We start from the raw sequence: 25,000 nt of genomic DNA on the forward strand, positions 1-25,000 counted from the left end.
TGTAACATTAAAGGATAAGCATAGCAGTGTGGAGATAAGAAGTAGGCCTAAATCTAGTAGTACTGAGGAAGAGTTGAGAAAGTGAAGACGAAGGTGGTTTGGGCATGTGATGAGAAAGGGAGAAGATGAGTCTGTGAAGAAAGTCATTAGTTTAGTAATTGAGGGGAGAAGTCCAAGAGATAGATTGAAAAAGATCTAGAAGGAATTTATCAGTGGAGACTTGCAGTTGTTGGGGTTAATGGAGAAAGATAATTTCAACAGTTCTTAGTGAAGAGCGGCCATCAGCTAACCAAGTCCCTAATATTGGAAATGATCATTAAATGAGGAGGAGGAGGTGGTAGTAGTAATAGTAGTGGTGGTGGTAGTAGCAGCAGCAGCAGCAGCAGCAGCAATTCCTACTTTTGATAAAATGCCACTTGTACAAATTTATGGCCTCACAACTTTACATTTCATGAAAGTAATGCCTCCTTGTGATGCCATCAACATTATTATTATCTCCATTGCAGCCTCACTGAGCTCACTTGAGCTTCTCTTCTTCGCCCACGAAAGGAGATTTTGACTTGTGTGTTTGTGTACCAGCTTTATATCTGTGTCTCCCAGAAGGGCTGTTTCTTCGAGTGTACTGTCTGGTGAATAAAGTCATTAATTGAAGTGACCACATTTGTCCATTAAATAGTATGTGTGCTGACCACAATTGTGTGTTACCTGTAAAGTCCCTGCACTGGGCCAAGATTATTGCCAAGCCGCACGTTGAGCTCCTTTTTCTTGTCCTTTATCCACCCCGGAAATAGCTCTTCAGGGTTTGCAGAAGATCCCAGGCTTCCCTCGGCTTATAAAAAAAATAAAGGTTGCGACCGCGTGGTTTTCCTTTGTTTTATTATTTTTTTCATCCACGTCTCTTGCTTGAGTGTTGGGAAGATTTAATCAAATACCAACCAGCAGCACTTGATTTTATCAGTAGACCGTGACTCTGTGGGCTCGCTTGCTGCTTCCTTTCACATGAGCTGACAGCACGCACTTGGCATTCATTGTGTGGACAATTCTGTTGCCCCGCATGCAGCCGGGCCCTGTGGTCACGTAGCGCTGCTCTGCTCTTTCCATACACACCCGCAAAGCCTGCGAACTTCCTAATGAAGCGGGAAAATCCTGACAGGTTTATATTCCGTGGCTAACTTCAATTATTTTGTTAATACTTTGCTAGTGTTGGAATGTTTGCATTACACTGGTCTTCAATCTACAAAGAGAGAGATAGTGAGAGTGTGTCAAGGCTGGAGTGCCCTGAGGCAGTGTTCTGGTCCCATTCCTATTCCTGATCTGCATGTTTTGGATAAAAAATTACATATAATTAAAAAAACTATTTTCTACAACATTAAAGCAATCAAATATGCAATTATTTGTTCCCTCACCTCTGATACAGGGAAGAGAAGGAGAAGTTCCGAGGCTGATGAATAAGAAAAAACTGTAATTAAGATGCATGCATTAAAGAACACAAATGGCAGGTGTTTAAATATTCTAGAAATGAGATAGACCCTTACTCATCGTCGTGGAAAAAACACGCCAAGATTTCTTAAAACATTCAGAGCCCAAGTATATATATGATTGGTAACAATAATAATAAAAATAAAAATATTTATTTCCTAATTATGTCTACTTGCATGTCGAAATATTATAAACTTTGGCGTTTGTTCGATTATTGTGAGCATCTCATTCCAAGAACAGATTGAGCGCCCACGCCGGTATATTTTCCCCAATAATTAACACACCCATTCAGCCTTGCTGTAATATAGAAATAATCAAAAGGTTATTTGGCTGGGAAATTAAAATTTCCTTACACAGCAGATGGATGACTTCACTGGCAATATTGCATCCCCTCGACCCAGCACCTCGTACTTTTGTGATGAAATGAATTGCATAATTTGTGCGTCCATTGAAAGGGGATCTTGAAAAGATTAAGACGAATATGCACCTTTTGTGAAATAAAAAAAGAAGGTCTCATTTTCTGGGCCTGCGAGACATATTCAGACAACAGACCTCATCAGCAGAGCGCTGTTGAACGCGGCCTCGTGTGTTTGGGGATCTGGGACAGAGCGGATCCATTTTTACCTGTCAAATCCTCCACTAATTGTTGCCAGGGAAGACGGATAGGCGGCCACAGAATGTGAAAAGGCAAAAGCAGGCAATTCTCCAGGCAATCTGCTGCAGTGCCTTTGTTTCACTATATATATATATATATATATATATATATATATATATATATATATATATATATATATATATATATATATATATATATATATATATATATATATATATATATATGCAAATCCTTCGTGTTTCGGCATGCTCCGAACATTTTCTTGGCAGACTTATGCGGGCGTCAATATTCTTAAATTGTTTGAAGATTTATTGCACCTCTGTCAGAGTAAACATTTGGCTAAATATTAAGGGGATCCACAGTTTAAGAATTTCTTATAGCATATTTCCTTTTTCTATTGCCAAAGTGTACATTTCTGTACGTTTTCAGCTTTTTCACCAACATACATATTTGTATATATCTCTACCCCATGTTATCTTGCACGATTTTGGGATGACAACCTTTACTCAAGTTCTTTTTTATTTCCATGAAGTTAACCTGCTTAGTTATACATGGTGTACATTTCATTATTTGCCTGCTGTTGACGTCGTTTCATTACAGCAGGACAATTTATTTCATTGATTAACTTCTCGTTTTGCAGACAGTTTTTTTCCTTCATTTGGCAATCCTTGCTCTTCCCCTTTTGTAGAAACATTTTTCTCCATATTTTCATATTATATTTCAGTTTTTTTTTTCCGCACATCCATATGAAAGTCCTCTGTACCTTCAAATTTGAATTCGATTTTTTTTTTAAGCAGGTGAATGAGCAAGCGAGAGCATAATTAGTTCAATCTCAGAGTCATGTGCCTGCCCTCTCACATTCTTTCTTTGGCTTGGGATATGTCACCCTGAATCGTGCTTCTCATGGCCTGGTTTATTTCCAATGCTGTTTGCTCAGTCACGGGAGCACAGGATTGTTGCTGCGTTAATCTCGGATATGGATTTCTTTGTCGACTTTCTATAGACCTGACTTGTACTTTTGATGGAAAACACTTAATTTTGATTGAGCCATTGTTTGACAAACAGTATCAGAGCTTGTTTGCCCTTATTACGTTTGATTAATTCCTACCGACTACAGTATTTAAACCCTCAAGGAATTTTTCCTCATGTTGAGCCTTATTTTTCCCAGCTGCGAATCTTCAGTGGCCAGCCTGCCTTTGTTGTGGATTGGTGTAGACAGGGATGTAATTTAGGGTCGGGGCGCGAAGTCAAAGCACTCATTACTCTGGGGAGAAAGAAAAAATGGAGGCCAGGCCGCCCTGACTCTCTCAAACGCTGCCATGTGCCAACCACCAGCTGGGTCTGTGTGAAGGTCGGGGGTCGAGTTGCTGGGTTATTTCAAAATGCTGTCTCGTGTTTCGCTCTTCTTCGTGCCTGTGTGCTCTTTTGGTCAGATACGCCAGTGAGGCTTTGCTGTTTATTCAGCCAGTGTGCACGTCTGGCAATTGCCCTTTGGGTTAGGGCTGCCTGGGGAACGATCTGACCATCACCTGTGCCTCACACTTGCCTACAATCTGTCTCGGCACAGGCAGGACCAGCAATAAGATCAAAATCTAATGGGAGGTAAAATATTTCTCGGGTATTAACAACTACAAATCCTTAAAATGATTAAATAAATTTCATTGATAGCCAACATGTTTAGAAATAGAATATTCCTAGAATTGTTCCAAACTTTAAAAGGCAAAGGAGTAAAACTGTCACCATTGAAGTAACAGTCACGAACAACATATATTCTTATGCAAATACTAATTAAAATTGCATCATTAAAATGAGCTGATTAATTACGAATAACCATTTAGCTATCAAGCAACTTGGCCAGGCATTCTTAACCCCTTCCCTACCACGTCACATAATTCCTACCTTTCAGGTATATTCTGCAACAAAAATAAATAAATTATTTTAAGATAGTTACACAATAGTAGTTATTTGATCAATAACAATAACCAAATTAAATACTGTACATTTGTTGAAACATCGATGCATGCCTGGCGTTCATAATGTACTACAAAGAAGATATTCACACTAAACCAGGACACACGATATAAGTAGAACAAGGAATTACACAACACATTTATACGCGCGCGCGCACACACACACACACACACACACACACACACACACACACACACACACACACACACACACACACACACACACACACACACACACACACACACACACACACACACACACACACACACACACACACACACACACACACACACACACACACACCATTCAAAATATGTTGCAACACGTTTGTAGAAAGAAGAGAAGTTTTGAATAAAATTGTTAACATAATTACCCTTCATCTCGACATACTAACCCATTTGTTCTTCAAACTGGGAATGCTCTTATATAAATCTTCTGACCACTCCTTAGACCACTCATCAATGGTGGACTTCAAGGAATCATCGTCTTGCAAATCGTTTGCCACGCAGCTCAGAGTTCAGATGTCGGAACAAATAATAGTCAATCGGGGCCAGGTGTAGGCTACAGAGAGGATGATTAAACTATTCGAGCCCACAATGGCGAATAACAGTCTGTGAAACTCTGGCCCTGTGAACTAAATCGCTGTCATGAAGCAGTGCAACACTAGACATCAACATCCCCCTCTATTTTTTGTGGATGGCTTCAAGCAGCAGGGCCAGCATGGTCAGCATAATATTAACCACTTATCATAGTTTTGTGCAGCATGCAATCGATCAGCAGCACACTTTTTCAATTCCAGTAGATGCTGGAGATAATCTTGCCGGCAGAGGAGTGTGTGCGGAACATCTTCTGGGGTGGAAATGCTTTGCTTCCACTGCATTGATTCTGTTTAAGCCTCAGGGTGCGAGTGGGTGGACGCATATCTGAAAAGTGCCCTTCTAGTTCTTAATTTTTTTTATTATTGTATGACCCGTGTATTCTGGCCCTTTGGGTTAGGATGCCTGTGTTTGGTTGACCATGTTCTTCAGCCTTCGCGTTGTGTTGTATGCATGCACTAGTTTGACAAGCCTTGTTGGACTGTGTACTTTGGCCGTGGGGCCAAGGTGCACATCCCCAGTTTAGATATAATGTTCAGTTTTGTTTTGTTTTTTAAACCCTTTTTATTTCAAAAAGGCAGTGTCATCAATGCAGTTATTGTATGACAATGCATCCTGACCCTGTGGGTTGGGATGCATCTGTTCCTTTGGCTATGTGCTTCAGCCTTTAGGCTCAGTACATGCATACACTAGCTTGACAAGCTTTGTTTGACTGTGTATTTTGATTTTTGAAATGAAGTGTATATCCTTAACTCTGTTATGTTTTAGTTTTTTTGAAACCTTTATTTTAAACAGACATCTTTCAAAAGAGATGATGGCCTGGGAGCCAGAAACGCATCCATCGATTGATTCCTTTCCCCCTTGGTTGTGGTGACAATCCGACTGAAAAAGGCTTCTCAAGGTATGTCGTCTGATGATGCTGTGGTTATCAATGTAACAGTCGACACTGCATTAGGCATTGGACAGTTCTTTTTTCCTGCTTGACTGAAACCGATGCAGTTTGCACATTTAATGTCGATAGCTACTGTATCATCCTGACGGTAATTTAAAGTTCTTATTAACTGGTAATGGGTATCTAATCAGGGTGAATGTGTGGTAGGCACCTCCTGTTGTTCAGGATTCTTGCTGCAGTTTCTGATGTGGCACAGGGGTTCATGGTTACCATTCCAGTTAAGCAGTGATTGCATTAAAAATTTCTTTGATATTTTTGATCGGGAAATATTTACTCCATTTTGACTATGCTATTTTTGTGCGTAAACGAATCGTACTAAAATATTTAATTTGGTGTCTGTCAGTCAGTCTGACGGCTTTCTTGACTGTGATGCATTCGGCCGTTACTCATCCAATCTCAACCAAACTTGACAGGGGGACTAAGGGTCAGACAATGGAGGTTGTAGCGCTCTAACTTCCCCCCATTCCCAAGGGGTGTTTGCACCATGCATGAACTCTGTGTTGAGGTGTATAATAGGTTATCATGGCTTTCATGGGGCACACCTTCTGGACATAAAAAAATATTATAACCACAAACGTTTCAGTCAATTCTGTCCAACATACAATTACATTTTTAAACAGTTGCTTCTAAACTGGAAGAAGTTTGGAGGAAACTCGAAGTGATTAAGGAATTCTATACTTATCGCATCTTCCTCAGATGAACAGTTCAGAGCTTTCTCAACTTGCTTGGCCTAAGTAAGCAGCAACGATCTTTAACTAACAAAGCTACTTACATGAGTGTTTGCACATGAATGATGAATTCCATTGCTTCTTAAATTTTCTGAGCTATGATCAGATTATATGGATTGTTTATAATCCATTTGGGGCCTCATATGAGATTTCTCCCAGCCATGGTTTGAAGTGCGATGTGCGATATTGCCATGGACACCCTCACAGCCCAAATGTGACCTCTATTTGATGTATAATTATATTCCTAATGTTCGCTAGCATTTTGATTCGAAGGATGTGTTCCATTATCAATCAGCTTGCTATCGCTTGCCAAGGCAACCATTCCTTATCAACCGTTTTGTTGGAGTGCATATTGCGCAAGAACACGTGATACCCCCCCTCTCTCCTCTCCCCCCTGTCACTCCTATAGGGAGCGGGTGTTTCTCGTACTATAAATGTTAATTGAAAAGTTTTGATTTGTGATTGCATGAAAAATATGAATTAGTTTTTTTGAGAAATTACATTGCACCTCTCCCCTCACACAAAGTTACTTCACGTAGTTTTACCATACATATGTAGTTGGTTCACTCTGTCTCTCTGTCTGATCGAGGATCTACTTAATTTCAATTGAATAATATATTTTGAACATTGTAGAACACAAATCGGAACATGAACCAGAACACGAACCTGCAGTTTTGCAGTATTTTGGCTCTGGATTTGGCAAATGGTACGGAATGTCATTCCAAGTGCACATGCACACTACGCAGTAAAGCAATTGCTTCAGTCCATCTGTCTGTTTGGCAGTCAAACAAAATTACAAAACCATTCAAACCAGGAAACTTACTGTTTTAAGGACGTCATAAAGGATACAAACAGGACTGTTGAGGACTGTTTGTCTGTCTGTGAGCATGATATCTCCAAAACGTTATGGATAGATTTAGACGAAATTTGGTGGACAAGTTGGGGGTATGACAAAGACAAATTGATTCGATTTTGGTGAAGATCCAGATCCTGACCTGAGAATTTATCAAAGTGATTCTTCACTATTGAGAGATCGGGCCAAAATGATATATAGCACAATATCTCAAAAAGTTGTGGACGGATTCAGGCGAAACTTGCTGAACACGTTGGGTGTATGACAAGGAGGAATTGATTCAATTTTGATGAAGATCCGAATCCGGAACCGGATCCAATAATAATTTTTATAGTGATTCATCACCATTGAGAGATGGGGCCAAAAACGATATCGTACTGTATAGCATGATATTTCAAAAATGTATTGGGCCCGATATGTTCTCGTGGATCAGGCATTGCGTGGCGGAGGTCTGCGCTCTACCGAGTACCCTTCTAGTTTGCATTGGGATACTTTTCGACATGTCTTTATGCCTTCATAACGTTCGGTGTGTGTCACTGCCTTGGCGAATCGCTGCGAATTGTCACGGCACTGCTGGATCAGCGCAAGACCTCATGCGCTTGGACAGGTGCAGCCAGTGAAATCAATATCATGTTTCAGACTCACGTACGAGTAATTAAAGATGTTGGGAAAAGCAGACCGATAGGAATGTGCACGGCGTTAATCAGTGAGACTGAGACCGACGTTCATCAGTGCAAAGCAAACTTGTGATCAACGATGCTGACACTTTGGTTAAGCGGCACGGCATAGTCCGACATTCATCATAATAGCAGAGAACCGCATTCATCGACATTGTGGGGCGCTACATTAAACACCACAAAAGACCTACAGGCAGCAACCTTTCGAAAGGAACAGTCTTTGCCTTCCAGAGAGTGCAGAAATTAATTGAAATTTGAAATTTTGGACTAGGTTATAAGAAGGTCCTTTGTAATTTCCCTTAATTTATCGTTGGAAGTGTGCCAGAAATGATTCTACACATATGCTTAGTTTCTCTTGCTCCCAAATGATTTTGCCATTTATAATTTTCTGATTATTATTTTTTTCTTTATCAACAATTCTCTTGGTGTTGTGAGAAGGTCAAAGGAGAAAACTTTTTTTTTTTTTTACAAACAAAGTAGATGTTTGGAAGAGCAACAAGAAAATGGTGCTACAATTTCCTTGTGACTAAAAAAGAACTCGGTTTGCTTTTCATGAAGCATCGTTTGAAATACATCTGAAGTGAGTGATAGTTTTGCAATGGGCAATTGCTTAACCATACAACCAACCACAAAAACCGTCTGTTTGCACATAGTTCTGTGGGATTTTTAATGCTGATTGAAAGATGGCATTCTTGCCTTAAAAACCCCTCTTGCAAACATCAAAGGAACTGAACGAGTTTGCATTCCATCGACAACAATAACAAAGCGGTGTAGAAGGTAAAAATGTGACGTTGCTTCATTCTAGGACTCATGAGAGTGAGTATAATATTTTCCTTCTTTCTAAAATATCGAAGAGCCAAAAGCTTGACTTTCATTGGAAGAATATATGACAATGGCTGGAAACGACATTGAACAGGACTAACACCTGTGCCGAGTTTAACTTCATGGTCAGGAGAAGGCTTTATTATGGCTGTTGTTGGCTTAATGGTTTGAGTGGTGGGCTTGGGATCTTCGGATCCTGAGTTCAAGTCCTGCTCGGCTGTTGAATTAATGTCAGGTGGGATTGACTCTGCCTGTCATCCTTCTGAGGTCGGCAAAAAATTAGTGCCAGCTTGCTGGTATCTTGTGTCGGAGTGGCGACCCATCCAGGATTGTGCCAAATATCCTTGGAGACTGCCTAGGCAGTATCAATGCTCTGCACAGAGTGCGGTCCCAATGCATGGATGGATGGAGAAGGCTTTGTAAACGAAATCCCTCCCCCATCCCACACTCACAAACCAATGTCTGCCGGTGCAAAACAGTCATTAATACAGTAAACGTACAATCGTATGGCAAAGATATTTAAATCAATGATTTTCAAAATGATGCATCTATTGCTATTTGCTATGATGATGCAAGTACCCATGAACTATAAGCAAAAATAAACCAAACCTTCAAGAAATGACAGCAGCCCTGCTGTGCTGTCATCTGGAATGCTCGATATTCGAGAGCATAGTCGACAATATCATGATTCGCTGTGCTTAATCTGTGATGCACTCGGAGCCTAACCTATACGGGCTTCAATCCTGAAAGAGTGACGTGTGAGACATGTGGCTGAAAAACCATCACAGCTGTCTCTCCCATTTTCTCATTTGTGCCACTCCTGAAAACCAGGCTCAGGTCTTGCTCTTCCATGAGCCTCGCTTTTGAGGAGAAAAAAAAAATGTCAGCTCACAATAAAGTCATAAAGACAACAAAGATGATGGTACACAGCGCACAATTACTGGAAAAATCAGCAACGATCAGCAGAACACTTCACTCGCTATTTGTGTATTTTCTGTGACAAGTGTTGAATATATTTTCAAAAACTGTGGGTCAAGACAGCTCTGGATTTTTGGAAAGCAGAGCCACATTGTGCAGGATGGCACACTAAAAAGACACCACCAAGGGCCGAGACAGATGCAAGTTAGACCACTCAGATGACCGAAAAAATTATGCCAAACAGAATGATTAGCTAAACGGACACATCAGAACACTGTGTCTAATTGCAAAAACGTAGATCCTAATGGAACTACTTAAACTACCAAAGAAAAAACAAAAATGAAGTAGCAATGGAACCAAGGAAACCAGACCTCAACCTTAACTCCCTTTTTCCTAATCTTCTAAAAACACAGAACTCAACAGTAAAAGTCTAGTAGTAGTCTTCCAAATCACAACGCACATGTGTCTTTCATCGTAACTTGTGTAGTGTATTGCATGATACCAGTCGGTGCACAATGGCATGATAAATGTGGGAGAACGAGGATGGGGAAGAGTAACACTTCAGAGAGCAGCCAATGTGATGTCATTTGTGTTGAGGCCACATCATCCAGAACAAAAAATAAGGCAGACAATGAAGGATGATAGATGTGTGACAGAATCTGTTGCTGCTCAAACTGCCATGGTACTGCAATTTGCTTCGATCACAGTTTTATAACCACACTGGGCCAGGTGTAAGTATCACGTCATGGGTCAAAGGGAAATGGTTGACATGACATGAACACTCTTGATATGGAGAATTGAGCGATATTGCCACAGGTGGTTGTCATGTCACCTTCAACACCATGAAGTTCTCGACTCTGGGAAGAAATATTGATATCTTTACGTTATGGCTCATCACACATATGCATTCTATAATGCTGCAATGCGATCTTTTGTAACTCTGTCCATGGCCAGCACAGCTCAGCCAGTTTCACAGAAGTCCCAGCATTGGCTGGCTGGTGTGGCCATTGCTTAACTTTGCTGTGGTTCGGCTCTCTATTATAGTCTGGGATCCAGGGCACCAAAATTTGAGATGACCCGTCACGGAAAGATATACTTTGCAGGCCACTTTTTTTTGCAAGTTCAGACCCTTAGGAAACAGAATCCAGAGGCCTGCTCTGCCGGAGGAATTGCAAAATTGAAAAACAAATGCATTTTTTTACCACTACTACCCTCAAATAAAAAAATTTGCCTCGTGAAAAATTGAAAAATGCAGAAGGATAAAGTTTGGGTAATTTTAATTAAAATAGTACTAAACTTGGCACATTAATAGAACATAACATCCTTTAAAGTATTCACTATAAATTTGACAAAAGGTTTTCAAAATGGCCGCCATATTTCTAAGATGGATGCCATATTTTCCCATAGATGTCCATGTTCATTATATTCTGAGTTACTGCAATTATTCAAGTGTTTTGTGTTTGTTACGAAACCATTGCTTGGTTTACTCTTTTTTTTGGCGTAAAAAACCCAATGTATTGTGGCTGTATCTTTCGAAGATGGCTGCCATTTTGCATGACTGATGATAATTTGGTCCATAAAGAAACATTTTTAGAATTGTGTTACTTGCTTGATATATGTACTATTCGACCTTTGAAAGTTGGACAAGAAAACACACAATTAAATTTAATGAAAAATTCAATATGGCTACCATTTTTTTCAAAATGGCTGTCAATTTCTGACTAAATGTCTGTTCTCACCACATATTCGATATAAATCACAACATGAGTTCTTTTTGTGTTTTATGTTGTGACCATTTCTAATATCATAAATACAAATAGTTTCACATGATGACAGTTAGTAAAATTACATCTTTTTACAAAGTCTTGCAAAATTTGACATGTATCATGTTGTACTCATCAATGAAAATGAATATTCCACTGACTAGTTCATTATTTAGTTCTCATCAGGAATCAAGAGGTTTGCTTCAACGCGTCCACATTTCAGTGGGTCGCCCATGCAAAGGCAAGCAAAAACACATTTCGAGTTGGCTCGAGCGCACAGGCAGTTCTGAAGACAGTTGCTCTTCTTGCATTTACAGAACTTTTCCTGTACAGCTCTTGGTTTTAGATCCTTTGTCATCATTATTGGCACCAGTTTGCCATTCCTGATTTCTCTGCCGAATGCAGTTGCTATTGGGTGTACTGGTTTCGAAATGTGAGCACTCTTACACACAGCCATTTGGTGAAGACTTCGTAGCAAGTGAAGGTAAAATGCATCCTCTGTAGGAGGCAGGCATCTGAGGTCACATTTTTTGGTAACAAAAATGTGTGCACGCAGGACATCCAGACTACCCAGGAAATCAAATTGTGGATAGAGGGCCAGAAAGAAGACTCTAGCAGCTTCAATGACATCAGTCGATACATCAAGGATAAAGTTCTCCCCAGGTTTGCCATACTGAGCGAGTGGTAGAAGCTTTTTTGGATTGTCTACAGCACATTTGAAAGCCCGCTTCTTTCCTCTTTGGAATGGATAGCTGACTGTATCACAGCCACTCAAGATGTAGGCACTGAGGATAACAGAACATATTTGTTTGGCTTCCATGTTACAAGCCCTTGCCAATGATGCTGCAATCTCATGTGTTTGGATGAAGGTGTCCATCTTTTGGACCCACAGTTCTTCAAGATCAGGAATGCATGTGCTGTAGTAAATGCACATGATCACTACATCCGTATCAGTTGCTTGTACTACTATTCTCTTGTATCCCATGTGCTGGACAGAATAGGCTATATGAGCAAACATTCTCGGATCAGCTTCTTCGTGTATCTGACAAGAAATTTCATCGAGTTGAGTTGCCTCAGTAGTGGTCAGCAGAACCGTTTTACCTGGATCTCGGAATAGCCCTCCAAGGATCATCATACAATTCGCCGGAATACGTGCATGATTGTTCAACCAGGATTCTCCAATGTAATTCAGAAGATTAGCTTTGTTCTGAGGATTCTGAATGAACATGTTCCACTCAGGTAGCATAAGTGCACCACGAGGCTCATACTCCTTGCTTCTTTGATGTGTTTTCTCCCTCTTTTCCCTCTCTTCACCCTTCAGACTCCTTTCAAGACTGACATCATATTGATTGCCAACAAAATGTACACAAGTGTATCCACCACTCATCATTGTGAGTATCCTTTCTTGGTACTTCCTTTCTAGGTCATTGAAGCAGTCCCAGTCAAGCCGCTGATACCGTTGGAGAAATGCCATGGCATCTACAACCAGACAACATTGTTCATTTGATTCAGAAGGTGGTAGTTTGTCTGTCTCTTGCCATGACTCCCCCAGAAACTTCTTTGGGGCTGCCAAATAGTCTGATTTGTTTCCTTTTCGCATGCCATACCCTTGTTCAAGGTGGGGATCTGGTTCGAACAAAGATGATGGGTATGCTGTCCATTCATGAGTAAATGCAGCTAACTTTTTTTCCTTCATCCAAATCTTGGATAAAGTACAGGTTTCTGGCCACAACACTCTCCTCTTGGTATATTATCTTGGATTTCAATGCTCCAGATTGTGTTTTTGAGGTCTTTGAAGCAAACGTCTGATGGAATCTTGTCTCTGCCTTCAGCTTGTGTTGTTGTCAGTGCTTCCATTCCCAATTTTCGAGCATTTATCAGATCCACCGATATAGTTTTTTGGCCTGTAGATATGTTCAGTAGGTCTTGCTCATTCGTTTCAAATGGGTTGATCATCTTTTCCTGAATGAGACGTGACACTCTCTTGATGGCATGCATTTCGCTCTGCATTAGGCTGTCAGAGTCCTCGTGATGTTTCTCATCATTGTGCACAATATGTACCATTCTTTTGGTTTGTTCGGAAATAGATGTCAGGTTGGGCAAAGCTCGCAAATATTTCTCCATCGCTGCAGGCTGTTGACTAATACCATGGAATAATTGGGTCTTGGCATCACGGTTGTATGTCTGCTCTAATGCCATGTCCGACCACACACCATTACATTTTCCAGAAGTTTGGCGTACAGTGAATAGTCCACCCTTGAAAGCCTGAGATACTTTCAGGAGCAGTTGTGTTAAGCTCTCTCATTGCTGCCAGATAATGAGGCAAGCAGGACACATATTTGTAATGACCTGCTGCCACTAGATATGGGAGCATCTTTTCCACTTCAGACAGGTGGTCATCCCATATGCCTGCACGTTATGCATGGATGTAGCGCTTGAGAATATTCACCATATCCATGTACATGAGCCAGAACTGGTAAGTTGGAGAGTGACACATGGATGCATCGAACTCTGTCATTAGGGATGAGATTAACCTGAGTTGTTCTGTTGCCATATTGCATGTCTCAATTTCATTTTGTGCATTTTCCTGTGAGATTGATTCCATCAGATTCAGAACAGTGGTTGACAACTCTGACATACAATCTAAATCCCTGTTCTCATTCACAAGTCACCTCTCAAAAGCTTCCCAATGCAGGCCAAACATTGATGCATTTATCAAACTGTGAGCTCTGAGCATTGCTTAGTAATCTTTTCCAGACATTATTTTGTTTGCAGTTCCTCAAAGACAGATGTCTGCTTCTACCTGGATGTCTTCAATTCCACTACCTTTCATGAAGCAGCCAATCGTTCCCAAGTAATTTTGAGCAATATGGAAACCACCCATTCACAAGATGAGCTTCTCATATTTTCTTGTTTTCTTTTTCTGTAAGCCCAGGACAATCTCATAAATCGCTTGATCACACGTTACAACAGTAAACTCTTGACCAACTTTCTGTGTGACCTCCATGCAGTACTCAACAGATTTTTCAACCACATCTGCACTGGTGGGTGACTGAGGAATAAATGGTCCATATCCAATTAGTGTGGCTTCCGTATCCTGCTGAGTTAGGAGGTGATGGAATCCACTCCAGGTGGGTGGTAGTGTCTCAGGTCTAGGTTCATCCAGAAGAAGGGTGGGGAAAGTCTGCATTATGTTCCAAAGCATGCTGACTTGGTTTTGTTGTTCACATAGTTGCTCAGGCAGTAGAGGTCTTATTTGCAACCCTACAAGAGACCGACTCTGTTGGCGATCTTTCAATGTGAGAAAGCTTTCAGTTGGCTGAACTGGCTGAGGTGGCTCTATGCTAGTTCTTCGGCTTATCACCAAGGGAATTGTAGGTACTGAGGATATTTTAGATTTGTCATCTTGAGATACACTTTGATATACTATGTGTGTAGTACCCTGCAGTGTTCTGCCATCCTTTGTATACTTGTGAAAGTCAAGATTGTCAAATGCACAGTGTGTGAATTGCCCTGTCCTAAGATTACTTGGCATGAAAAAACCATCTTGGTTAATCTGATCTTCTGTCTGCATTGCCATTGTTGTTATATAGCCTGTGCATCTTGGTAACTGATACTGTTTTCAAATCTGTTAAGGAGAGTTACTGTTTCCTTACTTCTCGTTTCCTTGAGGATATGAAGTGCAATTCCCACATGTTTTGGAGTTGGTAGACCTGCAACACCTGCACTGATATCCTGGGCCAAACTGAGTACCTGTTCATGCTGCTTCATGGCGAGGGGAACTTTCCCATCTTGTCCTATTTCTGGGGATGCATCTCGAAGAAGCCATGCAAGGTAGTTGTAAAGACCATGATTTATGTGATCTGCAGCAGCAACTGTGGATATTTCTAAAGTTGGAAGTAGTGATGTTTCATGGTTTATCATTTCATTAGGTGCATCATGTTCTCTCACAACTGTACAGTTTGACTCTCCAGCTGATTGTATTTGTTGCCTCTGGTGCTTTGCCTGATTTTTAAGATCAATTCTAATTTTCTTTGCAAAATGAAATGACATCATGCGCATCTCAGTGGACGTGTCTGCAGGTTCTTCATCACTTTCCTCATCATATTCATCTTCGGTGAGGTCTTGCTTAAGTCTGTTTACTTCGGCCAGAAGTTCTCCAATACTCAGACTTGATGAACAGATAAGACTTGATGTGCCTTTTTGTGGAACGATTCTCACTTTTCAGATATCTCCAGTTTGATAGTAATTTAATAAACGCCTCTTCAAGCAGAACGACTTGTATGCCATTGCATTTGACACGCCATGTTCTGTCAAATAAGTCCTGTACTGATTTCGTAGGGTTGTAATATAGAATACCTTATTCTCAAGAAATAGGGGCGCTTCTATCTCGGAAATCAGTTTTTCAAATGCATCATTATATGGATCATTCTCAGCTTGCTGTTTTCCACCAGTGATCCTCTTGTTCATGTAAGTTGTCATGCAAGAGCGGTGATAGCGAAAATATGCTGCAACTATGTCAATGCTACCACTATCAAACATATGTAATCTCTTCAGCATGACTTCATCATGAAGGCTTCTTGCTTTCTGTTGAATCGGTTTATGCCCTTCTCGATCTGTGATGAGCAAGAGCTTCCATTCGCCCTTTTTATCTCGCTCTTTGCAACAAATGAAACACTGGTGCTTGTATCGGATAGGTTGCTCAGAACTTGACCTTGTTCTCATATGTGCTTTGCTGGAACTAGAGCTTGATTCGTCACAATTGTTCACAGTAGTCTTAACATTTCGTATTTTCTGTTCAACTGTCTTTCGATTTGTATAACTGTTACGACATTTTGCATGCATTTTTGGTTCATGTAGCATAAAGTTATGTTCATCTATAATGTCTCGTTCCAATCTAAAAGCTACTTCATCCATTCGTTTAGTGACAGCGTTAAGAAGTGCTGGCTAACCCAGTGGCGTTAATTGTTGGAGTGGCACAGTTTCTGATACATCCTGACAAATTAGACATCTGGAATAATCTGTGTCGGATCGGGATCTTTTCTCCCTTGTGTGTTCTGGTTCCATGATTTATTCAGTCTACTCCACCATGCCAGATAATCTGTGGAAGAAACAAATATATACTATAGGTTGCAGTCTAGAATAATACAAGAATATCTTTGTATCTCAAAAACATTACATGTACAGCCACTTGTAATAAGACAATTTCTTCTAAAGCAAGAACAAGTATGCACATCTAAATAAGGACTGCTACCTTGCACTAAGTGACCTGACATTCTAGAGAACTAGATGAATGTTGAGATTTACCATTTGTTTTATTAATCTCATTTACTTTATATCTATTTAAATAAATTAGGATTTGGGGCATAGTTCATCTCAGGTTCACAATATATATATATATATATATATATATATATATATATATATATATATATATATATATATATATATATATATATATATATATATATATATATATATATATATATATATAACATGTATAACATGTCTTGTAGAAAGTAGTACATTGGTCAAAAGTTTGAGTGGGGGATTTCCAAATTGATGATAGGTTTCATTTGCCATTATATCGTTTCTTTACATGTTTTGATTGTATTTTTTATCATTATGAGTGCAGAAGTATATAATCTGCGATATGAATGTAGCATTACTCACCTTCTTCTGAAAATTGATCGCCAAACAGTCATTTAAAGGTGGCTACTGTGATGACCTTCTGGTTATTTACCACTGGAGCAGGTGCACTTCTTGTGCGACTTGCATGTCAACAAATAATTATTAGTAGCATCATCAAACGGACTAAAACAAAAATTTCATTTTCACATATGTTATTAATATGCATCTTAGGAAAAATAATGGGAGGGTTATATTTGTATAAGGACGGTAAGTAGACTTAAAATGCTTGTAATTCTGTTGCCATGGTAACCAAAAATCCTAATGTTTTTGGCATTATTTAAATATTGCATTCAGAATAATTAATTAGCTGACATATTTTAGGCAGAAGTATTTTATATTAAATTGATTAATCTTATTATTTAATGTATAAATGCTATTCCGCCTAAAACTTTTACAAGTAACTAGGCCTCTAATTGGTCCGTGGCAAGTGGGTTTTATATCTAATTTTTTAAGGTATGGGTCAATGTGTAAGTGTGCCAAGTTTCATGCTTTTAACACAAAATGCCATACCGCTGCCTTAGCCGCCCTACTATTTTGGGTATGTTTTGTTTAATTGATAACATGGTCACTTGCACATATATTATGCAACATTCCAATGCGGTTTCATGCATACGATAACAACATACGTACCTTTTGCTGTGGAGATCTGCTTCAATGTTGTCGTCTGCTTTATTTAAACAAGACAATGAAAATGTTAAATAAATATCCAGCCTGATATTAGTTGTGTACATGATTTTTAAATAAAATAAAATAATTTAGTCATTTGACATGTCAAATATTCTATGAATTTTCTTTTAACTATGGGTATTTTTATTGAGGGAAAAATAAGTATTTTAGAAGATAAGGGCCGTATTTTTATGTATATTTCCAAATTATTTATCTGAGGGTCACAGACATATGAGAAACTCAAAACTTCACAATACCTTTTTAATATATGTGCTAAATCGTTCGGGTCAACGTTGGGAGGATAACAGATTTGACACTAGAAACAAGCCCCAATACATTGTATTGCACTCCCTAATAGTGTAAACCATGCAATGGTTTTATAACAAAGCAATGAAACAATTTGAATAATACTCAACGTATAATGGAAGATTGATATCCATGGTCAAACATATTGTCCTATCTTGGAAAAAAATGGCGGCCATCTTGGAAATTCTACGTCTAAAGTATAGTGGCAATTTTCAGGATGTTATGTTCTATTAATGTGCCAAGTTTAGTACTATTTCCATTAAAATTACCCTAACTTTATCATTCTGCATTTTTCATTTTTTCACAAGAGGCGAGTTTCGATTTGAGGGTAGTAGTGGTAAAAAAAGAATTTTTTTTCCAATTTTGCAATTCCTCGGGCAGCGCAGGCCTCTGGATTCTGTTCTCTCAGGGTCTGAACTTGCAAAAAAAAAGTGGCCTGCAAAGTATATCTTTCCGTGACAGGTAACTTCATTTTTAAGGCCCTTTTTGGACCTTGGATCCCAGACTATTACTACACTGACGGCAAACACGGACCCAAATTATCTTTTAAACTTTGTCGAGTTATACCTCGCTCTGAGCAACATTAACAGCCACAAGGATCTTCCCAAATCTAGCTCCAACTTGCTCTTACTAACACCGACTCAACTCTCACTTGACCCGCTATTTGAGCCCCAGAAGGTTGTGCACTGCCTTTTATCCTTAAGCCATGGATCTGATGATATTGTTACAGTGGGGAGAACAAGTATTTGATACACTGCCGATTTTGCAGGTTTTCCCACTTACCAAGCACGTAGAGGTCTGTAATTTTTATCATAGGTACACTTCAACTGTGAAAGATGGAATCTAAAACAAAAATCATGAAAATCACATTGCATGTTTTTAAATAATTAATTTGCATTTTATTGCATGAAATAAGTATTTGATACATCAGAAAAACAGAACTTAATATTTGGTACAGAAACCTTTGTTTGCAATTACAGAGATCAGACGTTTCCTATAGGTCTAAACCAGGTTTGCACAGACTGCAGCAGGGATTTTGGCCCACTCCTCCATACAGATCTTCTCTAGATCCTTCAGGTTTTTGGGCTGTCGCTGGGCAACACAGACTTTCAACTCCCTCCAAAGATTTTCTCTTGGGTTCAGGTCTGGAGACTGGCAAGGCCACTCCAGGACCTTGAGATGCTTCTTACGGAGCCACTCCTTAGTTGCCATGGCTGTGTTTTTCGGGTCGTTGTCATGCTGGAAGACCCAGCCACGCCCCATCTTCAATGCTCTTGTTGAGGTAAGGACGTTGTTGGCCAAGATCTCGCGATACATGGGCCCCATCCATCCTCCCCTCAATACGGTGCAGTCGTCCTGTCCCCTTTGCAGAAAAGCATCCCCAAAGAATGACGTTTCCACCTCCATGCTTCATGGTTGGGATGGTGTTCTTGGGGTTGTACTCATCCTTCTTCTTCCTCCAAACACGGCGAGTGGAGTTTAAACCAAAAAGCTCTATTTTGGTCTCATCAGACCACATGACCTTCTCCCATTCCTCCTCTGGATCATCCAGATGGTCATTGGCAAACTTCAGACGGGCCTGGACATGCGCTGGCTTGAGCAGAGGGACCTTGCGTGCGCTGCAGGATTTTAATCCATGACGGCGTAGTGTGTTACTTATGGTTTTATTTGATACTGTGGTCCCAGCTCTCTTCAGGTCATTGACCAGGTCCTGCCGTGTAGTTCTGGGCTGATCCCTCACCTTTCTCATGATCATTGAGGCTCCACGAGGTGAGATCTTGCATGGAGCCCCAGACTGAGGCAGATTGACTGTTATCTTGAACTTCTTCCATTTTCTAATAATTGCGCCAACAGTTGTTGCCTTCTCACCAAGCTGCTTGCCTATTGTCCTGAAGCCCATCCCAGCCTTGTGCAAGTCTACAATTTTGTCCCTGATGTCCTTAGACAGCTCTCTGGTCTTGCCCATTGTGGAGAGGTTGGAGTCTGATTGATTGAGTGTGGACAGCTGTCTTTTATGCAGATAACGAGTTCAAACAGGTGCAGTTAATACAGGTAATGAGTGGAGAATGGGAGGGCTTCTTAAAGACAAAACTAACAGGTCTGTGAGAGCCGGAATTCTTACTGGTTGGGAGGTGATCAAATACTTATTTCATGCAATAAAATGCAAATTAATTATTTAAAAATCATACAATGTGATTTTCAGGATTTTTGTTTTAGATTCCGTCTTTCACAGTTGAAGTGTACCTATGATAAAAATTACAGACCTCTACGTGCTTTGTAAGTGGGAAAACCTGCAAAATCGGCAGTGTATCAAATACTTGTTCTCCCCACTGTATGTTTATGGGGGTAGGTCAAATTACTTTATCTGAGATAGGAATGCATAGCTTAGCATGGGCTGTGTGATGCAGTTAGGAGTGACAATGACGACACCTTTAGTCAGGGAACCTGTAGTGTGGTGTATCCCACCCCCCCCCCCACATACAGGGGGTAGGTGGTCGTGATAAACGGGGGGGGGGGTTATGGGTGAGATCACCTGTTTGTAACAACCCCTTGTAGCCATCCCTGTTTTTGGGAAATGAGGATGGGGCTTTTGCGGTGTTGTAGCAGGCCATGATGGAAATGGAGGCAGGTGTGAGCGCAGGATATGACACAAGAAAAATTCACTAGGGGAGGAGGAAGGGAGCTTGGGTGCTGAGCGTATCACGCTGGGAGAACGATGTTGGAGAATGTAGAATGTAGGGTCCATGGAGATCATTAGGCCATGGGCAGTTCCTATGAAAAGGCCCTAAAAACACTTTTCGTTCCAAGGAAGGGGTGCGAGGTGAACTTTGGGCTGCTTGTAGACACGTGTATGGTGGACATTGGGACAAAGTTCTCAACGAGATCTTAGCCCAATAAGGCACAGTGAGCTGTCGAAGTTGGTCGCCATGGTGCGAAAAGTGGCATTTTGGCGTTTTTCCCCATTTTGCCGATCGTATATCTCTGTGAATATGCATCTCCCAAGCCTCAACTCTACCGGGGCGTCAGACACAACATAGCTCATGAATCAGAAGTATCGACCATGTAAAAACTTTATTGTCAAGATAATGAAAACTGCAACAAGGTGCATCATTCAGAAAAAAAGCGATTTTTGAGGAATTCCTTCATTTTTACGAGCCTGTATCAACCTCCAATACCGACTGAGATGTCTGAAAATACTGAAGACCACAGAACGTACTACTGTCTTCCACTTTAGGAAATATCGTGGTCCTGGGGTGGCCAATGTGGAAAATATAAACAATGCAAATCGTTACTTTAGCCCGAGCGCGATCAAATCTTTTTATTCACTAATTATCTCAATATTGACAAGGCTTCATCTTCCACATCGACTGACCTCGAGATTTGAAACTGCATTGCTCTGACAGGTTGGTCGGCTGGATGAAGAACCTGCAGATGAAGGACCTGCATCAGTGCCAATGTCACAGTCACTCACTTCAGCAGCACTTGTCTCAGATTCACTACCGTCTGATGATCCTGATGCACACTGACTGGCCACTGTTTTTTGCTGTAAAAGTGTCTGTAAACACCAGCAGTGATGTATTCCGTCGTGGTGGTTGATGAAAAACCAGTTGTGGGAATGTCTGCATCAGTAGGGATTTCATGCGATCATTTCTGGAAAGGATAAAATATAAATTCACATCATGACTTACAACTTTACACTTTGCAGTAAAATGGCAGCATGAGCAAGCATTCAGACTCAAACTACCCTCACCTCATATTTGACAATATGACACCATGACGTTTTTTCACCATTTTTGTGAATGTATCCACAAGTTTTGTTAGTCTGAATACTTCTCCATTGTTGATGATTCTTGTCCGTATCACATCTTGGCACAACATTCTGTAAGCTTCTTCATACAAGGTGCTGTGAGAAAAGTAAAAGTGATTCATCCGTCAGTTTGAATAAATAAGGTCACACAGGAAGAAATGAGAAGGAATTATTCCGCACAACTGATGTGATATGTAGTCATACCTTTCACTTGGAGATGTACCGACTGCTGGCCCTCTGTCCTTGCTGAGAAATCTTGTGTATTGTACAAAACATAATTTATGGTAACTGACTTCTGCAGCAACACAACCAGATCTCCTAGTGTGGACCAATACACTTTCATCTTTTTTTTCATCTTGGCAGCTTCAATCAGACGTCCTGAAATATAATTTGAGGACTTAAGATGTGGGAAGAATATTAATTATTCTTAAACAAAGCCAGAATGGCAAATCAAATTTGATTTAGCTCATAACAAATAGCTAGGTACGTACCTGCTGTGGGTGTTTCAGCTTCAACTAGTTTATCACGCTTTGGCCCGTGGACTCGGTTAAGAGAACGTGACTCTTTCTTGCAAATGATGCAAATACGTGGGAGGATATGGCCTTGTGAAGAGATTGACAATGTCGATCTTGATCGCAGACTCTTCTTTGGTTATGACAGCACAACAGGCTTTTGAACACAAGCATCTACTGCAGATACTACCGGAGCTCCCTCAAAACCGTGCAAGCATCGTTTCTTACTCGCAAGCCGTCTCTTTTTATCGGTGAACCGTCTGTAGCACGTCGGATGGTAACCAGCACTCGGTGGAATTTTGGTGAAGCCAATGCCAGCTTGACTGTGATAACGCGACCGGGCGATGCCACCCCTTTCCCCGGGTAAATGTAGCCATTCTCCCAAGCACTCGTGATATTTACCCCATGTAACCTCAGTAAATGGACAATACATTCTGTTCTTGTACCGATGACAGATGTAAAACACACCATAAAGGCGATTTCTCCTGGGATTTTGCTCGGGACATCACTAAGTTAAGGCCGACGTGGAAGCTCTGCCATGAAAGTACAAGTAGTACCCGTGTTTACAAAAAAAAGGCTGCTGATTGTTTGCAGCTGATATTGCTACGCCAGCTGGCCGACTTCTCTGCCAACGTACGCAGTTAATCGCCGATTACACTGTGAAAAATAGTGCGTGTAACTTCTAATTAATGCTCAGACTTGGGCGTTCTTCACATGGAGAACTTTTTACACGTTACACCAAATATCATTTAGACCAAATTGTGAGGGAAAATAAGTCGCACCCTTTTCACGGAACGAAACGGAACGATAGCGGCGGACAGCCCACAGCCAACATGGTGACAAACTAAAAATAACGTTTGAGGTCACGTGATTGGGGGTTATAAAAAAGGTAAGCTTGCCCTGGTCGCTCTTTTTCTTCTTCCTCATCCACTTCCTCTTCCTCTTCCTCCTCCTTTTCCTCCTCCTCTTCCTCTTCCTCCTCCTCTTCCTCCTCCTCTTCCTCCTCCTCTTCCTCCTCTTCTTCCTCCTCTTCTTCTCTTCCTCATCTTCCTCATCCTCTTCTTCCTCTTCCTCCTCCTCCTCCTCCTCCTCTTCCTCCTCTTCCTCCTCCTCTTCCTCCTCTTCCTCCTCTTCCTCCTCCTCTTCCTCCTCTTCCTCCTCCTCTTCCTCCTCTTCCTCCTCTTCCTCCTCCTCTTCCTCCTCCTCTTCCTCCTCCTCTTCCTCCTCTTCTTCCTCCTCTTCCTCATCCTCTTCTTCCTCTTCCTCCTCCTCCTCTTCCTCTTCCTCTTCCTCCTCTTCCTCCTCCTCTTCCTCCTCCTCTTCCTCCTCCTCCTCTTCCTCCTCCTCTTCTGCCTCTTCCTCCTCCTCCTTCCTCCCCCTCCTTCCTCCCCCTCCTTCCTCCCCCTCCTTCCTCCCCCTCCTTCCTCCCCCTCCTTCCTCCTCCTCCTTCCTCCTCCTCCTCTTCCTCCTCCTCCTCTTCCTCCTCCTCCTCTTCCTCCTCCTCCTCTTCCTCCTCCTCCTTCCTCCTCCTTCTTCCTCCTCTTCCTCCTCCTCTTCTTCCTCCCATCATCTCCTCATTGACTTCACTTGACATTTATCTCATGGTCGTGCACCCCGCTTCAGCCTGTCCCATGGTTCCATCGCCTCGCGTTTGTGATCTGTGGTGCAGAAGAGAGGTCGGTGTTGGACTCGGAGGGGTGATCTGAGGAGATTTGGTCAGCACTGAGCATTTGGCACCGAGGGCCAGTGGACATTTTCCTGCCTTGCGCTCACAAGGGACCTTTGCCTGCTCACCAGACAGAGAAGCTTGGCCTCTGGGGGATTTTCTGGGTGTCTTGTATTTACCCCTTTGCTTGTTGAGTGCATCTGTGTGTGGTAGCGCTCCAATTAGGCCTTTATTTATTTGTTTCTTCGTGCTTTCTTTTTGCTTTTGCTTGATTCCTTTCCTCGTACATAATTGTTGAACATTTGATTATTTTATTTATTGTTGCGTTTCCTGCATTATTGTACAATTGTCTGTTGTCCCTGTGTGCCGTTAGTGCATCTTGGCACAAGATCGTACTTTCTGAATATGTGTAGATAAGAGCAATTTGTAAGGAACTTACTTTCTTCTGCAGCACATGGCTACTGGTTGCATCATTGGCTGGGGGCGTGGCTGTGCCACTCATGCGGTGCCCCCTTTTTGTAAGATCAATAGCTACCATTCACATTTCTAATTGATAGCATATGTAAACTTCTACTTTCCTCAGCACACTCCTATTAAGTGCATGGCAGACAACCAAGGAATCTACAGTTACTTTGTTATTTCACTTCTCCAAACAAGTCAGTTTGTCACATTGTCTAGTGTTACATGTTTGTTTCATTGAACAACATTCTTCTCCTAAAATATGCCAACACAGCAAAAAAATGAGAACGGCACTTGGTAGACCGCATACCTCCACCAGGCTGAATAGTTTATGTTTTGTATCCCACTGATGGGCCAGATCTGCATGTGAACCATTGACCCTTCCATCAGATAATTTGGAATTCACATAACCAAAATCGAATCCACTTGTTGTTGTCACCTATACAACTTGTTCACCTAGTTTTTTTCATCCCTCCTCAAAACTTTTTGAAATATCGATCTGTATATCGTTGATTTG

The 25,000-nt window shown here is 41.0% G+C and overlaps 2 protein-coding genes, 1 long non-coding RNA gene and 1 pseudogene across 6 annotated transcripts in view; 2 read left to right on the top strand and 2 right to left on the bottom strand.

The window, feature by feature from the left end:
• Nucleotides 1-15,203, top strand: part of LOC147034525 (uncharacterized) — a 52,533-nt gene extending 37,330 nt beyond the window's left edge. The window contains exons 3-4 of the long non-coding RNA XR_015059169.1: nt 5,458-5,563; nt 15,048-15,203. This is a non-coding gene — a long non-coding RNA (uncharacterized LOC147034525). The remainder of the gene's footprint in view (nt 1-5,457; nt 5,564-15,047) is intronic.
• LOC147034526 (uncharacterized) lies at nt 10,873-15,052 on the bottom strand. The gene has a single exon (XM_085884861.1). The coding sequence runs from the start codon at nt 13,069-13,071 to the stop codon at nt 11,548-11,550; it is 1,524 nt and encodes a 507-aa protein (XP_085740987.1). The 5' UTR covers nt 13,072-15,052; the 3' UTR covers nt 10,873-11,547.
• A 121-nt stretch (nt 15,204-15,324) lies between the features above and the next one.
• The window catches only part of LOC147034527 (uncharacterized), a 111,865-nt gene continuing 102,189 nt past the window's right edge, over nt 15,325-25,000 (top strand). For all 3 annotated transcript variants that reach the window (XR_015059165.1, XR_015059163.1, XM_085884879.1), the window contains exon 1: nt 15,325-15,492. Coding sequence is in view for 1 of the 3 variants with exons in the window: in XM_085884879.1 (XP_085741005.1) it covers nt 15,422-15,492 (71 nt within the window). In the remaining 2 variants the exon portion in view is untranslated. The remainder of the gene's footprint in view (nt 15,493-25,000) is intronic.
• Nucleotides 20,257-22,906, bottom strand: LOC147034528 (uncharacterized; annotated as a pseudogene). The gene is made up of 5 exons (XR_015056145.1): nt 22,338-22,906; nt 22,051-22,224; nt 21,790-21,942; nt 21,412-21,689; nt 20,257-21,287 (listed from the first exon to the last, which is right to left on the bottom strand). The product of XR_015056145.1 is annotated as an uncharacterized LOC147034528 (transcript).

Source organism: Eptatretus burgeri, chromosome 1 (assembly GCF_056783735.1).
Source record: "Eptatretus burgeri isolate ZD-2024b chromosome 1, Ebu_testis_v1, whole genome shotgun sequence".
NCBI lineage: Eukaryota > Metazoa > Chordata > Myxini > Myxiniformes > Myxinidae > Eptatretus > Eptatretus burgeri.

Excerpts from the sequence above, each read along its gene's own strand:
- LOC147034526 (XM_085884861.1), bottom strand. The coding sequence starts at position 13,071 with ATGAAGGAAAAAAAGTTAGCTGCATTTACTCATGAATGGACAGCATAC.